The sequence below is a fragment of the Manis javanica genome, chromosome 10 (genome assembly GCF_040802235.1).
Source record: "Manis javanica isolate MJ-LG chromosome 10, MJ_LKY, whole genome shotgun sequence".
In the NCBI taxonomy this organism is placed as follows: Eukaryota; Metazoa; Chordata; class Mammalia; order Pholidota; family Manidae; genus Manis; species Manis javanica.
The window spans coordinates 9,203,980-9,221,597 of NC_133165.1; the positions used below are offsets into that span (position 1 = coordinate 9,203,980).

Sequence of the window (17,618 nt, forward strand, 5' to 3'; positions counted from 1 at the left end):
TGGGCAGTGACCGTGAGCTGCTTCCTATGGCAAGAACAAGTGCATTTCAAACTTGTCAAGTGCTAAAACCAGGTTTTTCAGCTTCGGCAGTACTGACATTCCAGGCCTGGTAATTCCTTGCTGTGGGGTGTCCTGTGCACTGTAGGGTAAGGTAACAACATCCCCTGGACTCTACCCACTAGACACCAGGAGTATACCCCGGAAGTCATGGCATAAAAATGTCTCCAGACATTGCCAAATCGGGTGTGGGGCAAAATTCATCCCAGCTGACAACCACTGTGTTAAAAAAATCTGATTATGAGGACGTGGTCAAAACTCAGCTTTGCTGCCTGCCCCAGTGTTTCTAACAATATACTATCAGTCTAAGACTAGAGATAAACTAGAACTTCTTTTTCTTTCAGACAAGTGGTAGCAGGAGTCACTGTAACAACCCTGATATGCAAGGACATCTTCAGTAAAAGCCAACTGTATGTCCCCACTCCAAGCCAGACAGCAAGGAGTCCCATCCACCCAAGTCACTGAATTTTTACACAGCTGAAACACAGCGGGTGACATGCTTGAATCCAATTGGTTCTTATAATCCAGAGACTGCAGATCTTAAGTAGCTGGTAAATTTCCATCAGTTTACTTAAGATTAAAGAACAATGATCCTTGCAGTAAAACCTTTTCTGGTCAAAAGTGAAAGGTTGAGCTCTTTGCAAAGACTCCCACAATAAACTTGAAGTTTCACCAAGATAAACATTCTCTCCTCAAGCCTTTGAATCTAGGCTTGTTCTACCAGTAATGCCTCCTTGAAGAAACCTCCAATTCTAACTTGAGTAGTTCAGGGGGTGACTATTCACAGTAGGAGCAGCTGATCTGATTTAAGCAGTCATGAAAGGACTGAATTCCCTAGACTACTTCTATGGACCACATCTATGACATCAAAGGATGCAGACCTATATATTCACATCCAATCTAACCTAAGCAGACACAGCTTAGATGACAGATTCTGCTTCACTGATAAAATGGCACAACTGTTAAGAACAGATGCACAGACTAGTGGAACAGAATAGAGACTCCAGACATTAACCCAAACATATATGGTCAATGAATATACTATAAAGGAGCCATGGATATACAATAGGGAAATGACAGCCTCTTCAACAGTTGGTGTTGGCAAAACTGGACAGCTACATGCAAGAGAATGAAACTGGATCATTGTCTAACCCCATACACAAAAGTCAATTTGAAATGGATCAAAGACCTGAATGTAAGTCATGAAACCGTAAAACTCTCAGAAAAAAACATAGGCAAAAATCTATTGGACATAAACACGAGCAACTTCTTCATGAACATATCTCCCCGGGCAAGGGAAACAAAAGCAAAAATGAACAAGTGAAACTATATCAAGCTGAAAGCTTCTTACAGCAAAGAACACCATCAATAGAACAAAAAGGCATCCTACACTATGGGAGAATATATTCATAAATGACATATCCGATAAGGGGTTGACATCCAAAATATATAAAGAGCTAAAACACCTCAACAAACAAAAAGCAAATAATCCAATCAAAAAATGGGCAGAGGAACAGGACAGTTCTCCAGAGAAGAAATTCAGATGGCCAACAGACATAAGAAAAGATGCTCCACATCGCTTGTCATCAGAGAAATGCAAATTAAACCCACAATGAGGTATCACCTCACACCAATAAGGATGGCCACCATCCAAAAGACAAACAACAACAAATGTTGGCGAGGGTGTGGAGAAAGGGGAACCCTCCTACACTGCTGGTGGGAATGTAAATTAGTTCAACCATTGTGGAAAGCAGTATGGAGGTTCCTCAAAATGCTCAAAATAGAAATACCATTTGACCCAAGAATTCCACTTCTAGGAATTTACCCTAAGAATGCAGCAGCCCAGTTTGAAAAAGACATTTGCACCCCTATGTTTATCACAGCACTATTTACAATAGCCAAGAAATGGAAGCAACCTAAGTGTTTATCAGTAGATGAATGGATAAAGAAGATGTGGTACATATACACAATGGAATATTATTCAGCCATAAGAATAATACAAATCCTACCATTTGTAACAACATGGATGGAGCTAGAGGGTATGTGCTCAGTGAAATAAGCCAGGCAGAGAAAGACAAGTACCAAATGATTTCACTCATATGTGGAGTATAAGAACAAAGAAAAAACTGAAGGAACAAAACAGCAGCAGAATCACAGAACCCAAGAATGGACTAAGAATTACCAAAGGGAAAGGGACTGGGGAGGAGGGGTGGGAAGGGAAGGATAAGGGGTGGAAAAAGAAAGGGAGCATTAAGATTAGCATGTACAATGAGGGGGGAGCACGGGGAGGGCTGTGCAACACAGAGAAGACAAGTAGTGATTCTACAGCATCTTCCTACGCTGATGGACAGTGACTGTAATGGGGTTTGTGGGGGGGACTTGCTGAAACGGGGAGTCTTGTAACCATAATGTTCCTCATGTAATTGTAGATTAATGATACCAAAAAATATATATATATATTTTTTTAAATCTTGGGGAAAAAAATAGGAGCTCATGAATAATTTATGAGTCATGAGCACACCCCTTCAAAATACAGTCATGAATAAAATATCCCGCTTTGCCTCCTCTAAAAAAAAAAAAAAAAAATGGCACAACTGTTTAGAATGCAAACTGCCTTCTGTGTTCATGTGAGCCGGCATATTTACAAAGAGGGAAGAACTTTCTGATGAGCTAGATTCCATGGACGTGAAGCCACAGGTAAAACACTGACTTACTCCCGTTCTCCTTCATGTAAGTCCACACTTCTCGTTCCTCAGGACTATGAGCAAAGGAACAGTTTCCGACATATTGACATTTTTTCCCAGAAGCAATGTGATTGCACAGCTGTATAAAAAAATATGAATATGCTTTAAGACCGAGTACATTTAGTGAAATGCCTAGTTTTTACATTTAAGCAAAATACACACAATTATCCACTCTAATGCTTAGTATAATTTTTAAATAAGATTAGCTTCATTCTATTCAAATTGACTGTAAGCCTAAAGTACATGAGATGATATCAAGCTTTCTATCTCAAAATTTTTCAGAAGAAAAATTTCCAAAAGAAAGCAAGCATGGAACTATAATACGGAACATTTTCTCATAAGAAAATGTCTCCAGACTCCCTTATTCAAAGCATCTACTTTTAACACAGAACATCCTATCCCCACAATGCCAATCTCTGCCCTCTCAGCCTGACAGCTCCTAGTCCCCACTACCTCACACTCACCAGGTCGGAGGCCCTCAGGAATGAGTAGAGAAGCGGCAGATGACTCCAGAGGTTACCAACCAGTGTCAGAAAGTCTTGGACATGGAGCTTACTTAAAACCAACACTGGCAGCTAGCCTGGGCCATCCACTCACTGAGCGTGCATCACCCGATAGCAATTATTACACTGACCTGGCCAGCCAGTTATGTATCATTCAATAAAACCTCTTCTGGTTATCTGCATTTTTATTTTACAAAGTAAACACAGTAATACTGGTAGGAGGGTAAAATGATAGGGACCAAGAGAACATAGACTTCCCTAAGAACCTTGACTATCAAGAACAAAGAAAACCTCCAGCACCGAGAGCTCATTCTTAAAATACCATCAGTATACTTGTCCTTATAGAACCTAAATTCTAGAACAATTAATTGTTAGCTTATCTTGGTTTATTCATGTTTCCACAGGAGCTGGCCCTACATATTAGTTTATGTAATATTAGATGCTTAGCATTGGTTTTTGCTAAAAATCTTAAAGCAGTCTGTCCTCAACAATGCACATGTCCTCCCTTGTACCAATAGCAGTGACCCCATCCTTACAATCCTCTGCATAAGTCAGTTGTCAGTAAGATGTTTTTGTGACTATTTTATTCTTTGCCTAGTCAAACCCTGTAAATACTTAGTTAGGTATTACTAAGGAAACATTTACCATGATCTCAAAGCTCAATGATGAAAGGCAGAGAAAAGAGAAGATAAAGGAGAAGGCCAGCCACCGAGCTCGGTTCTACATAAACACCATCCCATGCAATCTTCCCTATGACATTATTATTCCCATTTACCTATGAGCAAACTGAGGCTAGGTAATTTGACCAGGGCCCTTCTGACAGACTCTGAAGCCCATTCTTTTTCCACCTCACCACACTGTCTATACACATACACACACACACGGAGTATTATTTCTTCTTTTTTAAAAAGGATCCCTTGGCAATACCTAGTGTGGTAGGAGAAAAAGAGGAAATAAGCTACTATATAACACTGCCCAGCAGGATACCACATCTGAGATTAAAGAACAATCAGAACTAGAATTGTTCTCAGATGTCTTTGTTTTAACAAAGCATGAAGAATATACTCATAATCCTCACTATTTTTGAAAGCACAAGATATCATGATTCCAGACAACCTACTTCCCTTCCTGCACAGCATGTTGATTAAATCACCCGTGTCCATGAGTCAGAGGCCACTGTGGATGAAACACAGACACACCATCTCCTTCAAAGACTGACCTCGTAACCGGTGTTTTATAAAATGCAAGGTACTCTGGGTGATGGGAAATTAATCTGCCTCTTCCCCAACTCCTTCTGGCAATTCAGACAGAGGCCTCATTTACAAGGGGACTCTGCAACCTATCTGTACTGCTTTCTCTGGGCAAGAGGTTCTCTCCGTAAGTCCTCTGTCAGGGAAGAAAGTTTACTACCTGTTAGGGCTCCAAGATCCTCTCCATTAACTCACACAGTGAAATCCCCCCAGACTCCCTCCAGACCCTGTCTTGTGAACACCCAGGTGGATAGCCCACGAGGTTTACTCAGTCATCTTCAAGGCCACGTTAAGGCACCAGAAGGCACCAAGATGGAGCATGCAACGTGGTGAATGAGATTCCGACTTTAAGCTGGTCTGCTGTGTTTATTCTGAGGGCTTTAAGGAATGTGTTCCTCTAAGATGGAACGTTCTTCCTTTGGCTTATTCTGAGAAAATCCTATGAAGTTGGGTATCTTTTAGCAAGTATCCAGTGTCAGTGAACGAAGCAGGCTCACCACCAGCATTCATAAGAACACAGAAAGCTTTGGCTTTGACATCAAAGCTGAGGAATCAAATTTAAATGGAATTCTCTCTCATTCATTCCCCAAAGTATTCATCTGAAAAATAAGTCACGCCCTTAACTGTTTCTTGAGTCCATTATCTATTTACTTTTCCCAAGTAACTCATATAATTCCAGTCAATCTGAAACTGTCACAGAACCATGCATCCAAAAGGCAAAAGAAAATGAGAGACCATTTAAATTTCATTATTACAATGAGCATTACTTAAAGGCTCCAGTTTCAATCTGAATCACTACTTTCTAATGATTTGTAATGCCTAATAAAAAAAGTGGCTTAAAAATTACGTATGTACATCAAACTGTAAAGGCATTTGTTTCTTTGTGGGGAGAGGACGGATGTTCATCCACTTCTTACGTTCAACAGACATCACTCTCATCGCACGCCGATCTTTGGTCCACCTAAGAAAAATGGAGTTCAGAAAACACAAGGACATACTGGCAAAAGGCAGAATGCAAAGGGACAGGTACAAAGTTGTACCTAAAGGAGCAGAGATTTTTCTTTTGATCCTTTTAAAAGAAACGCCTTATGACTGTCATTTTGTTTCCTGTTGGTATTTGTAAATAAACAATCCCTACAAATCCTAAACAAAGAACCAATAAAATACAGGAAGAGCATTAGCGAGTTTTCTTGAATTCTTAGCTACTAAGTTCTAAAAATCTTTTCCGTTTTGCTTTCCAGTTACTCCTAAATTATCTACTTTGCTCTCTTCAGTGTCTTAATTTTTTCATTATGTGACTGATTTGATACCCATGAAACAGATAATTATGAGACAGGAATTGCTTCCACACACACATTACTTACGAATGCCTTGCTTTTGCACTACAATATTTTCTGTTTTTGTCTGGCTCAATGACTTGACCGTTTCTCAGACACTGTGCACACACAAATTTTATCTTCATATTGAGAGATCCAGGCATTATTTGATTGCCAAGTACCTTAGACAGTTAAAAGATTAAGTTTCAAGTTTCACAGGAAATCCAGTTTTTTTAGACCCAAATAAAGAACTGCCATGCATTTTTTTTTATAATAGCATACAATTTCTGTTATTGGCTGGTAACTAAATCTCCAATTCTCTCCCCAAATGCACAAGAGAATATGATAAAAGCAGATTATAGATGCCAAACCTCATTTCATGAAAGTCAGCTTTGGAATTGATGCGTGGAATTTGTGTGGAGGGGGGCAGGGGTGCTGGGTGCAGAGGGTAGTAGATTAAGCAGTTTTGCCAGGTGGGAAACAAAATTACAAACACAATCCACCTCACTTACTCAAGAATCCCAATTATTTTGCTAAGCAAGCTGAATAAGAAAACTGTATCCTTACAGTATATTATGGAATGCCTAATTTTTTTATGATGATAAAGTAAAATTCAGAATTTTTTTTTCCAATTATGAATCACTCAATACACATTAAGAAAGTAACTATACTGTAAGTGTAAATAAACTGCATCTGCTAACAACCAATACCCATTAGGCCATTCTAGAAAAGATAACAAATGCAGAAATCACACGAGAAAATACCTGCGCTCCAGGTACATTTGCTTCCAAATTTTGCCAATATCGTTTAGATTCTTGAGCAATAGCATCATGCGAGATACCTGGAAAATGTACAAGCCTGCCTTTAGGTTCTCTACATAACAACAGTCCACCAATTTGGTCCTAGTCAGACTCAATTTCCTTATTATCCCCATATAGCATAAACTATCACTAAGAATAAATGAATATCACATTACTCTTTTCCAAAATGGAATATTTACAAATATAGCTCTTGGTGCCTTCTGAGAAATTCTTCTTCCTTACAGATCCACCCTACATGCATTAACTTGTATCAGCAATTAATTATATGAGACCATACTCAAAACAGGCCACACTCAAAATTAAAAGTGACAGTTTAAAGCTTAGGATAAAATCAACACTTTTGCCACATAAGGTTAATGGAGAAAGGTCTCTGATACTGTTTCATCAAACACTGGCTGCTCTTGAGAAGACATCTCTCAACCGTGATGAACAAACCTACCTGTTTCATTTTGCAATATCCAGACTTTCAATTCTACAAGACTATGTGCATAAAAGCACTCATCTTCCCTTAAACAGCCATAGCGAACCTCATGTCGACATAAATCAAGCTGACATTGACCATGAAAAGAACGTATTTTGGAGTATTTTACTGTTGTCTCTCGCAAAATGTGGACAAGGCACCTAAGAAAAAAATTAAGCGATATTTTAGTATGGTTCTGCCACATCTTTTTTTTAAAAAGGGAAATATATATATATATATATATATTCACATATACATAATGTCAAGTTCCGGACTGAAAATACATTGAGTCTTTATCAGAAAAAGTTAATCACTATATGCAGTTGTTGGACTAATTGGGGAGGGAGAATAATTACAGGTTAAGTAACAGAACCCCTAAATCCATGTCAAGAGAAGCTATAAATCAACAATGCTTTTCTGTATTAAGTATCAATTTAATAATCCATTTTTTAATTCCCAGAAAAATCTACCAATAGATATTTTTAAATAGTCATCATCTTTCAGAACAACAGCAACAAAGGAGAGGGGGAATGCCTGGGCAGATACTACTCAGTTTTATTTGGATCTAAAAAAAGAATCTATTTGTCACTATAAAAATTAGAAACTACCAACATACTTATTGTCTTCAAACTCATGCTTTGTAACCGGGTGAGAACAAGAAGTAGAATTATCTTTATTTCTTTTACTTATCATTCTAGGCTTATGATCAAAACATTTCTGGAATAGACAGAGAAGAAGAATTATCACAAAAACATAATACAAAATGTAACTTTTGTGCCATACTTGTGTACAAACTTAGACATTACATACTTATACCAATTAAGAGTCAATATGAAGTCTTAATATTACTCTTTTGGGTACTAGGAGCAGCTACCACTGCTGATGAATGCTTTATGAGATGGCCGGACTTGGGCCAAGTAATTTATACTTCTGGGCTTGCAAGTCAGAAACTATCACCAATTTCATGGCAGAAAAAAAGGTTTGGAAAAAGTACCTCACAAAGGAATATAAATTCTCCCAAATGTTCTTGGAGAAGTTTGAAGACGGTAAGGTTGATCTTTCCATTGCCACCAAAGAAAGCCTCTCTACTGAAGGCCCCTTTGCGCTCCAGCGTCCAGACGTCTATCTCTTCCTGGCAATAAGCAAATGTGCAGTGGCCCGAGTACCTACATTCCTCCTCAGCAGCAACATCTAGGAAGACAGGGAATTAAAAGACATATAAAATTTAGGTGACTATTTTTTCAAAGCCAATGGATATTAAACAGATTTAGGGTATCATACCAATTTTTGTAACAATTCCTAAGTAGCTTCAAACAATGATATGCATATTACTACACAGACATTGTATTAAGTCTAGAAAAAGCAGTACCACAAGTCTGAATCTTTTTTATTTCAGACAGAAAAAATAGCCTTGATACTCTCATGAACTCCACCTGAGTTTAAACAAATCATCTGCGTTTAAACAAATCATTTAGGGACTTTTAAGAGCTCATTCAGATGAAGTTGTCTGAGAAAAATGAAAATACTGTTTTCTCAAAAGCAACTTAAAAGAGCAACACTTTGAAAGCCTGATCTCAGTGTTCTGATTCCATTTATACTAAGTCTGAGAACTTAAAGTTTGAGACGGTTTTCTGTTTAAAATTTAGTCAAAGCCCTGTTTCCATAACCAATAATAAAGCATATGCTACACAAAAAGTTAAAAAGTAAAAATACTTCATCAAAAATACTAATGTCTCAATCACAAAATCTTGCTATTAACTCTAAACATTTTTATTAACAGTAATACTGGGACCATTATAAAAATGTATCAAATAAGTTATCATTTATGTAATGTATACCAATTAGATGATTATTGTACATACCTTTACATATATAATACGGTCCTTCATAATTTGTTTTTGTTGGTCTTGGACGTATTTTTTTCCATGATTTATCTTCAACATTCTTTATCCTACCAATTAAAATATCTTTCTTGCATTTATGATCTATATTAGCATGGTAAGTGAAATCCATTAACTTAGGGCCTAAAAAAGATAGAAATAAGGATTACTCATATGCACAAAAAGTAACATTTCATTTATAGGCACTTACATGAAGATGTGAGCAGATGGATATTGATTATTAAATTCCCACAAAACCCCATTTTCATAACTTCCCAAATGTAAACAAGCTACTGAAGTAATTTTTGTCTTTTATGCTGTTTGTCAGACAAAGCAAAGTTCTATTCAACCCATTCCTCCCCAAACATACCCTATTTAACTATTACAATAGGAATTCTGATGGCTTCTAAAGGTAACAGTTAAATATACAAGTAAGAAAGCAAATGCATTTGGATCCAGTTTAGGATAACTTGTATTTTATCACTGGACTTAAAGATAAAGATATGAAACAGACCAACAGAAAGCACTTAATTCTCATAAACATTAATTATATACATCAGTCTTAAAATGCTTTTTCCCAGCTTTTGCTCTATTTGTAAATGACAGAATTTTGTAAGAATTTCAATAAGCTCTCAAAATCAGGTAAATATTCTATTCCACATAATTCTATAAATAAAATTATATCAAGAGCAGAGACTTATCCTTTTAGATTCCAAAGGCCCCAAATCAGTAATTGCTGCTTCCTTAGAAAAAACTCAAATAGGGATTAAGCAGTCCCAGTAGCTGGTGTTTTCCACACCTATTTGCAAATTCCTGAGCACTTTCAGGTTACTGATTCCCTTAACACTGCTCCGCTGTTTGGTCCTGACCTGATTTTACAAAACAGATCTGACAAGCTTGTCTCAATTCATGGGTTCCTTCAAGGGGATGTCTCGGGGTCACTGATGAAGTTGGTTTAGTAACTGCACTTCCAAAGAAGTTTCCAAAGTCATTCCTAGGGTGACTTGAAATTCCCAGGAAACTCTCAGAAGCAAACAAACTGCTGGGTCCATTCATCTGCAAGAAGAGTAAGAAAAACAAAAAAACAAAAACAGCCAACAAATATTGCACTATCACCAAAGAAGGAAATGCACTGATCTGAAAAATAAGACATTCTTCACAGACCGAAGTCAGTACTATTCTGTCCTCAACGTGCTTCTATTTAAGAACTTTCCTCTCTTTGGGGGTCTAGGCCCCTCCCCCCACTTTTTTTTTTTTTGGATCCTCCATGAGTTGTTATAAGTAACAGGTAATTGTTCTGCTTCAACAGCAAATACCTCTTACATGCCCTGATCGTGAATTTCCTTGTTTTGTTTATGCTGTGCTGAAGCCTCTTACACAGTCTGAATAGTGATTAATTCGTTATGACAGATCCAGTCTTAAACACAGAGCATTTATCACTGGATGTTCCAGAAGAGTCTTACTTTAATATTATTTCCCACAGCACACACCAAATTTAAGGGAGACTGTCATGTTCATCAAATAACACAGTTGCTTAAGTAAAAGACCTGTTTTCAATTTAAGCGATGTATTTACAAAAGAGGAAGCGGCACTTACAAGTAAAAGGGAAGAATTACTGTAGTTAATCGGTGTTCCCTCTCTAGAAGTTGAGGTGGACAGATCTAAAATAATAAAAAAACTTCAACAGACCTTTTCATTCTAATCATGTAATAAGAACATCAGGGCTTAGTAGCTGCCTATGGCTTCCCCATGTCATTTTCCCATCCCAAGTCCAAGGAGCTTTCTTGTTCATTACAGACACTCAAGGAAGGCCATGAAGCCTTTCCTTTCCTCTAGAGACCAAGGGTATAAATAACACTCAAACAAACAGATATAAACAAAAAGGTATTTTCAGAGCTATAAGCTAAGGCAGGGCCTACCAAGAGGGGCTGTTAAAAAGACTTAAGAAAACAATTCATATTCACCGTGGGAGAAGCACCTCTCTTTATGACAGGATGAAGCAGGAACTCACCAAATATTAAGAAAATTAGTACAGTCCAATCACTTCCCTTTTCTTAGTCTCCCACACAGATACTTTCTCTCTGCCCTTCTGTTTCCTACACTAGTCTCTTCAGCTCTCAATCTTTAAATCAATTACTTTGACTTCTGTCCTTTTAACCGTGTTAACAACAGCTCAGAAAAATATGAAGATTTTTATCCTTATTGCTTAAAGTATATATTAAACCTAGGATTACAGAAACAGTAATCAGACCAAAGCCTCAGCAATCCCTCGTAAAACTAAGGCCTCAGATATAGCTTGCTGAGCTACATGGATGAAGCCTAAAATGGATAAACCCAATTGTCATTATTCTGAAAAATTGATCTTAAATTAGTCTTAACTAAGTATTTGCCTAGTTCAGAACTTAAAAGGATAACTTATCTGTCTTTGATACCCTTTAAGATGTGGTACACTTTTCTCAGAGAAAACATTAAATGTCATTTTGCCCCCAAAAACAATAGACACCCAGCTTCACAAACTAGCCTATTAAAAAAAACAGTGCCACATACACTCTTACTCTCATGTCTTTGCTGCCTGATCTCTAGAATGGCACAGTTAAGTCCAGGTACATTTAAAGCCAAAGTTTTAGTTTTGTATTTTTAGCTACAATGAAAATAATTCAAGTACCAACTACCTAGAGTTAGTTAAGTAATTGCCAAACACAAATTGTCTTTTTTAGGAAATTAACTGCAATCATTTACATAAACAGCTCGATTCTTACCTCGTTTGGATTCACTCATTGAAAACGAATTTAAAGAAGAACAGAAATCTTCTAAGGATGAAGTCAAAGGTGGATACAATTCTGAGAAGGAGGGTGGAGGAGCATACCTCGCACCAATGGGCAAGGTGCCCAACAGAGATGCCGAAAAGGGTATGCTAGGAGTGACACTGGCTGTTGGAAGGGGTCCTCTGACTAAAGCTGATGGCTAGAAAAGAAAAAAGATTCAGTTAAAATCGATGAACCTCCATTCTAAGTTGGCTGACCTGCTTTTAACATTAGCATATAAAACCAAATTATTACATTGAGTAATCAGGTTCTATAACAAAGTAAAAGTCAAAATCAAGACTCAGTAGAGGAATCTAAGCTAGAGTGTATTTCTTTCAAGCCCACCTTTTTAAAAGGATCAAGGTATGATGTCTACTGCTGTTACATTCCTGTTTCACTTCAACACTTACTTATGATGACCTACCTTACCTGAGCACAAGGCTCGTAAGAATTACCTTTATTAAAGAGGAGTCGTAAGGATGTGAGGGATTGGGGAGCAGGGTAAGAGGAGCCTGGAAGGGTAAGAACCATCTTTCCGGAGATGTGAATTTTCAATCCCACAAGAACACACAGATCAAGGTGTGTTCCCTATCAAGGTGACGCTTTATCAAGAGCTTCTGTGTGCCTCCTACTGTAAGTTGTATGCCACCTATTTAATCCTGAAAGCTCTCTGAGATATATCTACTGTGATGGCCACTGTACATATGAGGAGCCTGGGTACTGAGAGGTGGAGTAACTTGCCCAAGGTCACAGAGCTGTTAAGATGCAAACCCTGGTCTGTCTGCCCTTCATACATACACCCATCCTCAGTCCACTCCACATGGACATCACCTTGATCTCACCGCCCTGGAAACCAGCTCTGAATTTCTCCCCCTCTCCCTCTTCTTCATGCTATTACTGCTGCTACTATTTTAATATACTTTATGGCAAGGCTCAGTGAACTACTTCTGTAAAGGGCTAGATATTAAATATCTTAGGCTTTGCCAGCCACAATGTCTCTGTTGCAACTGCTCAACTGTTTTACTGCAGTGCAAAAGCAACCGCACATCACACATAAGGGAGTGAGTGTGGCTGTGTTTAAAAGGTTATACCCTGAAATGTGAGTCCCATGACTTTCAAGCATCACAAAATGTTATTCTCTTTTTTTCTCTTCCAATCATTTAAAATGCTAAAACCCATTTTTATTTTGGGAGCCATACAAAAAATAGGCAGTGGGCCAGATTTGGCCTATGGGCTAAGTTTGCTGACCCTTGTTTATGGTGTATGGTTACTAGAAAATTATCCTGAGGGAATGAGAAGTCTTTAATCTATAAAACTTATTTTTCCCTAAGTATCAAATGCTTACTCTTTTTCAGAATGTTAACTTTACCATTTCCATAATATGCAGTTCCAAGAGGAGCTTTAGAAAAATTGGCTAATTACTAAACAGCATGCCTCTGTTTTATTTCAAAAATGACTGAATTAGCCAGTTACCACTGGAGGACAGAAGTAATTTTTGAAGATAAGAAACTTAAAAGTTTAGCCTATAGACAATACTGAAAATATGTAGTAGGTTATATTACAATTTTTTAAGAAATGAAGCCTTTCCATTTACAATTGCATCAAAAATAAAAAATACTAAGGAATAAACTTAACAAAGGTAAAAGACCTGTAGTGTAAAAACTGTATGACACTAATGAAAGAAACTGAAGAACACACAAATCAATGAAAATTTATCCCATACTCACAGACAGGAAGAACACTGTAAAAATGGCCACCCTACCCAAAGCAATTTACAGATTCAGTGTAATTCCTACCAAAATACCAATAGCATTTTTCAATGAACGAAAGCAAATAATCTGAAAACTTATATGGAACCACAAAAGACCCCAAACAGCCAAAGCACTCTTGAGAAAAAACAAAGATAGAGATCATCACGGTCCATGACTCCAAGCTACACTACAAAGCTAGAGTCACCAAAATAGTGCAGTGCTGGCACAAGAACAGACCCACAGATCAATGGAACAGAACAGAGAGCCCAGATACAAACCCACACACATACATGGTCGGTTAATGTATGACAAAGGAGGCAAGAATATGCAATGGGGAAAAGACAGGCTTTTCAATAAATGGTGTTGAGAAAACTGGACAACTACATGCAGGAGAATGAAAATGGACTGCTGTCTAACATCACACACAGAAACAAACTAGAAATATAAAAGACCTAAGTGTAAGACATGAAACCATAAAACTCTTGGAAGAAAATAGGCAAGAATCTCTTGAACATAAGCCTAAGTAATTTTTTTCTGGATACATCTCCCTGGGCAAGAGAAACAAAAGCAAAAATAAACAAATGGAACTATATCAAATTTAAAACTTCTGTACAGCAAAGAAAACTTCCATCAACAAAACAAAAAGGCAACCTACAGTATGGGAGAATATATTTGTAAATGATATATCTGATAAGGAGTTAACATCCAAAATGCACAAAGAACCCATACAACTCAACACCAAAAAAACACAAATAACCTGATTAAAAAATGGGCAGAGGACCTGAATAGACATTTTTCCAAAGACATACAGATGGTCAACAGGCATATGAAAAGATGCTCCACATCACTAATCATCAGGGAAATGCAAATCAAAACCACAATGAGATAGCGCCTAATACGAGTCAGAATGGCCACTATCCAAAAGACAAGAAATATCAAGTGCTGGTGAGGATGTGGAAAAGATGGAACCCACCTACACTCCTAGTGAGAATGTAAATTGGTGCAGCCACTATGCATAGCAATGTGGAGGTTCCTCAAAAAACTAAAATTAGAAATACCATATAACCTACTAATTCCACTCCTAGGAATTTACCCAAAGAAAACAAAATCTCTGATTTGAAAAGATATACACACCCTATGTTTATTGCTGCATTATTTACAATAGCCAAGATTTGGAAGCAACCAAAGTATCCATCAATAAACAAATGGATAAAGAAGATGTGGTACACATGATGGAATATTATTCAGCCATAAAAAAGAAAGAAATCCTGCCATTTGCAACAATATAGATGGACCTAGAGGGTGTTTTCCTAAGTGAAATAAGCCAGGCAGAAAAACACATATACCACATGATTTCACTTATATGTGGAATCCAAAAACAAAACAAAACAAAATGAACGAAACAACAATAAACTCAGGCACCAAGAAGTGGCTCGTGGTTACCACAGGGGAGGGGTTGGGGTGGGTGGATGAAACACGTGAAGGGGATGAAGATGCACAAAGTCTCAATCATAATATAGTCCCGGAGATGAAGGTACAGCATGGAGAATATAGTCAATAGTTCTGAAACATCTATGTCGACAGATAGTAACTACATTAGTTGGAGTGAGGATTTAATAATGTAGATAACTGTTGAATCACTGTGTTGTACACTTGAAACTAATATACTAAAAAAGAAAAAAGATACAAAAGCCAACTGATTAAATTTATAAACCACTTAATTAATTCATTAATTAATTAAAAATAAAAATGAAACCTGCCTTCAGAAGAAAGAGTAACACTGAAATTTACCATAACAGTTTCATTAGCCTCAGGTGCAGAATCAAGCAGGTCATCTATTTCATCTCCAAGGACCATATCTCCATCATCTAAAAAAGCTTCGGGCATAGTGAAGGGGATCTTCCCCCCGTTGGCCAACACCGTCGAGGCCAGGGAGCTCTCTTCGGCTTGCCGTGGCAAAACAGAGGTTAGGGGCATGACAGGAACCGAGGCCAGCTCACTTCCAACTTGGTGGGAAAAACTGGATGCAGGTGTAGAAACAACAGGGACGGCCTCCTGCCTCGGAGTGAACAGATCTGTAACACGGATGGAAATGTACTCGTTTTCAGTGTGAGCACGTAACACTAGCGTCAACAGACAATAACAGAGAAAATGAAGAACTACCTGAAAATATGAAAGCCATTATAAAAACAAATAGATATCATAGTAAAAACAATTCAAATTAGAGAGTAAAGGAAATTTTTAAAAGAATTTGATTTACCCAGGAACAGATATATTCACTTGTGAAAACTTTTCCTTCTTTCTCTACATGGCTGGGCTCCTTCTGGGCAGAGCTGGGAGACGGTGGTAAAGCCATGGTAGGTGTTCAGCGATTACTAGCTGACACCCAGTGTTACCCATCATTTGCAGGCACATCCAGAGGCACAAGAGGTGGTTTTTGAAATTATCTTTGCTTTACTATTAATAACCACACAGTAATCTTTTGACAACACTGTAATACACATCATGTCTCAAGTGAGCACTTTTTAGATTAAGATGACACGTGAAAACATACCTGGCTCGATATCTTCCACAGAACAGTTCAAAGCCTAGAAATTAAACCAAATAATACATCATAGTATTTTTGGGGTTCTAAACTAAAACAATCTGTCAGTATCACTCTAAATGCAGGTTCTCACAGAAATGTGACTCCCTTCCAGTTCAGACCCAAGAAATAAGTAAAACATGTAAACATTTGTCATGCGAGGTGTTAAACAGCACTAGCCCTCCAGAACCACCACTTGTTCCCTGTGGCCAGCATCTCTTAGGGGGCCTGCAGGGCACACCAGGTCCAGAGGGCAGAGCCTAGCCCCGGTCACTCCCCAACCCATGAAGGCACCCTAACAGCCCCAAGAAAACTCCTTTAAAACAACAACTTATTCACTGGGTTTAACCCACGGACTGCCCAAAATTAGTACCTGGCCCTGAACTACTTTGTCTAATAAAAGCTAACATCCATTAACATCCTGTACAAAGCTATACTGGACTTCAGGAAATGCTGGTTAAGGGTAACAGATATTACTTGAGTTGTTTGTGTCTTTTTATAGGACAGGAAGCTCTGGCCAATCATGTATTTGAGGAATAAAAAGTTCTCAAAAACAGACCCAAACCAAAAATAGTAAAAGCAGAACTTCTAACGCTTCTATCTTTTCTTTTTTAAATTATGAATCTTACAGAAGTAGTAACTTTACCTTGGTAGCTCCATCCCCAGGAACTGATTTTAACAAGAGCTGAAAGGAAATGACGCTAGTTTAAAAACAGAACTGACTCCACGTTACAAAACAAAACGAACATACCTTATGGAGAGATCTCCAGCTTACCTCAGCTCTAACATACGCTTTTCTTATTTTAAATCCCAATTTCTGAGCTAGTTCTTGAGTTAGTTTTATTACATTTTCATCCTGAAAAATGTGAGAATATATGATTAATGGAGGATTATATTTACTGACTGTGAAGATGAACAGGCAAATCAGTTACAATTTGTATTCTGTCAAGACACTTGCTTTACCAGCAGTTAATCCCAAATGAAGCAGATTGATGACAGGATGGAATATGTCACTTTTTAAATGCCATTTTTCTATTGGAAGCAATAAAATGGTTACAATGTAAACAGATGAACTAACATAAATTCCATACCTGAGGCACTGCTAAGGAGCACTTTGCTACAGCATCATAAGCCTCTTTGTATCTTCCTAAATTGCTCAGAGCCTTGGATTTCCGATACAGAGCTTTGCAGTTACTGGCATTTAAACTGAGAACTGTATCACAGTCTTCTAAAACCTTCTCATGGAAACCCTGGTGTGTCAGACCAAATAAAATTAACAATCAAATGTTTCATTTCTTGCATTAATGTCTTCCTGTAAATGCAAACAAATTAAGACCCTAGTCTATCACTCACCTTTTAAGCTCAAAGTTAGAAGTATTATTTTGTTTTAAAATTATTTTTATTATGCAATTTCAAATATACAAAAACGGAAAGAATATCACAAGTAT

The 17,618-nt window shown here is 37.6% G+C and overlaps 1 protein-coding gene across 3 annotated transcripts in view; it reads right to left on the minus strand.

Annotated features, from left to right (window-relative positions):
• ZC3H7A (zinc finger CCCH-type containing 7A) overlaps nucleotides 1-17,618 on the minus strand; it is a 37,764-nt gene that overhangs the window by 5,353 nt on the left and 14,793 nt on the right. For all 3 annotated transcript variants that reach the window (XM_037020534.2, XM_037020543.2, XM_073214763.1), the window contains 16 exons: nucleotides 17,262-17,420; nucleotides 16,946-17,026; nucleotides 16,817-16,855; nucleotides 16,141-16,174; nucleotides 15,378-15,661; nucleotides 11,791-11,995; nucleotides 10,628-10,692; nucleotides 9,901-10,087; nucleotides 9,014-9,175; nucleotides 8,146-8,342; nucleotides 7,768-7,868; nucleotides 7,131-7,312; nucleotides 6,635-6,711; nucleotides 5,919-6,052; nucleotides 5,410-5,515; nucleotides 2,772-2,880 (listed from right to left, as the gene is read on the minus strand). In XM_037020534.2, coding sequence (XP_036876429.2) covers nucleotides 2,772-2,880; nucleotides 5,410-5,515; nucleotides 5,919-6,052; nucleotides 6,635-6,711; nucleotides 7,131-7,312; nucleotides 7,768-7,868; nucleotides 8,146-8,342; nucleotides 9,014-9,175; nucleotides 9,901-10,087; nucleotides 10,628-10,692; nucleotides 11,791-11,995; nucleotides 15,378-15,661; nucleotides 16,141-16,174; nucleotides 16,817-16,855; nucleotides 16,946-17,026; nucleotides 17,262-17,420 — 2,122 coding nt within the window. The remainder of the gene's footprint in view (nucleotides 1-2,771; nucleotides 2,881-5,409; nucleotides 5,516-5,918; nucleotides 6,053-6,634; nucleotides 6,712-7,130; nucleotides 7,313-7,767; nucleotides 7,869-8,145; nucleotides 8,343-9,013; nucleotides 9,176-9,900; nucleotides 10,088-10,627; nucleotides 10,693-11,790; nucleotides 11,996-15,377; nucleotides 15,662-16,140; nucleotides 16,175-16,816; nucleotides 16,856-16,945; nucleotides 17,027-17,261; nucleotides 17,421-17,618) is intronic.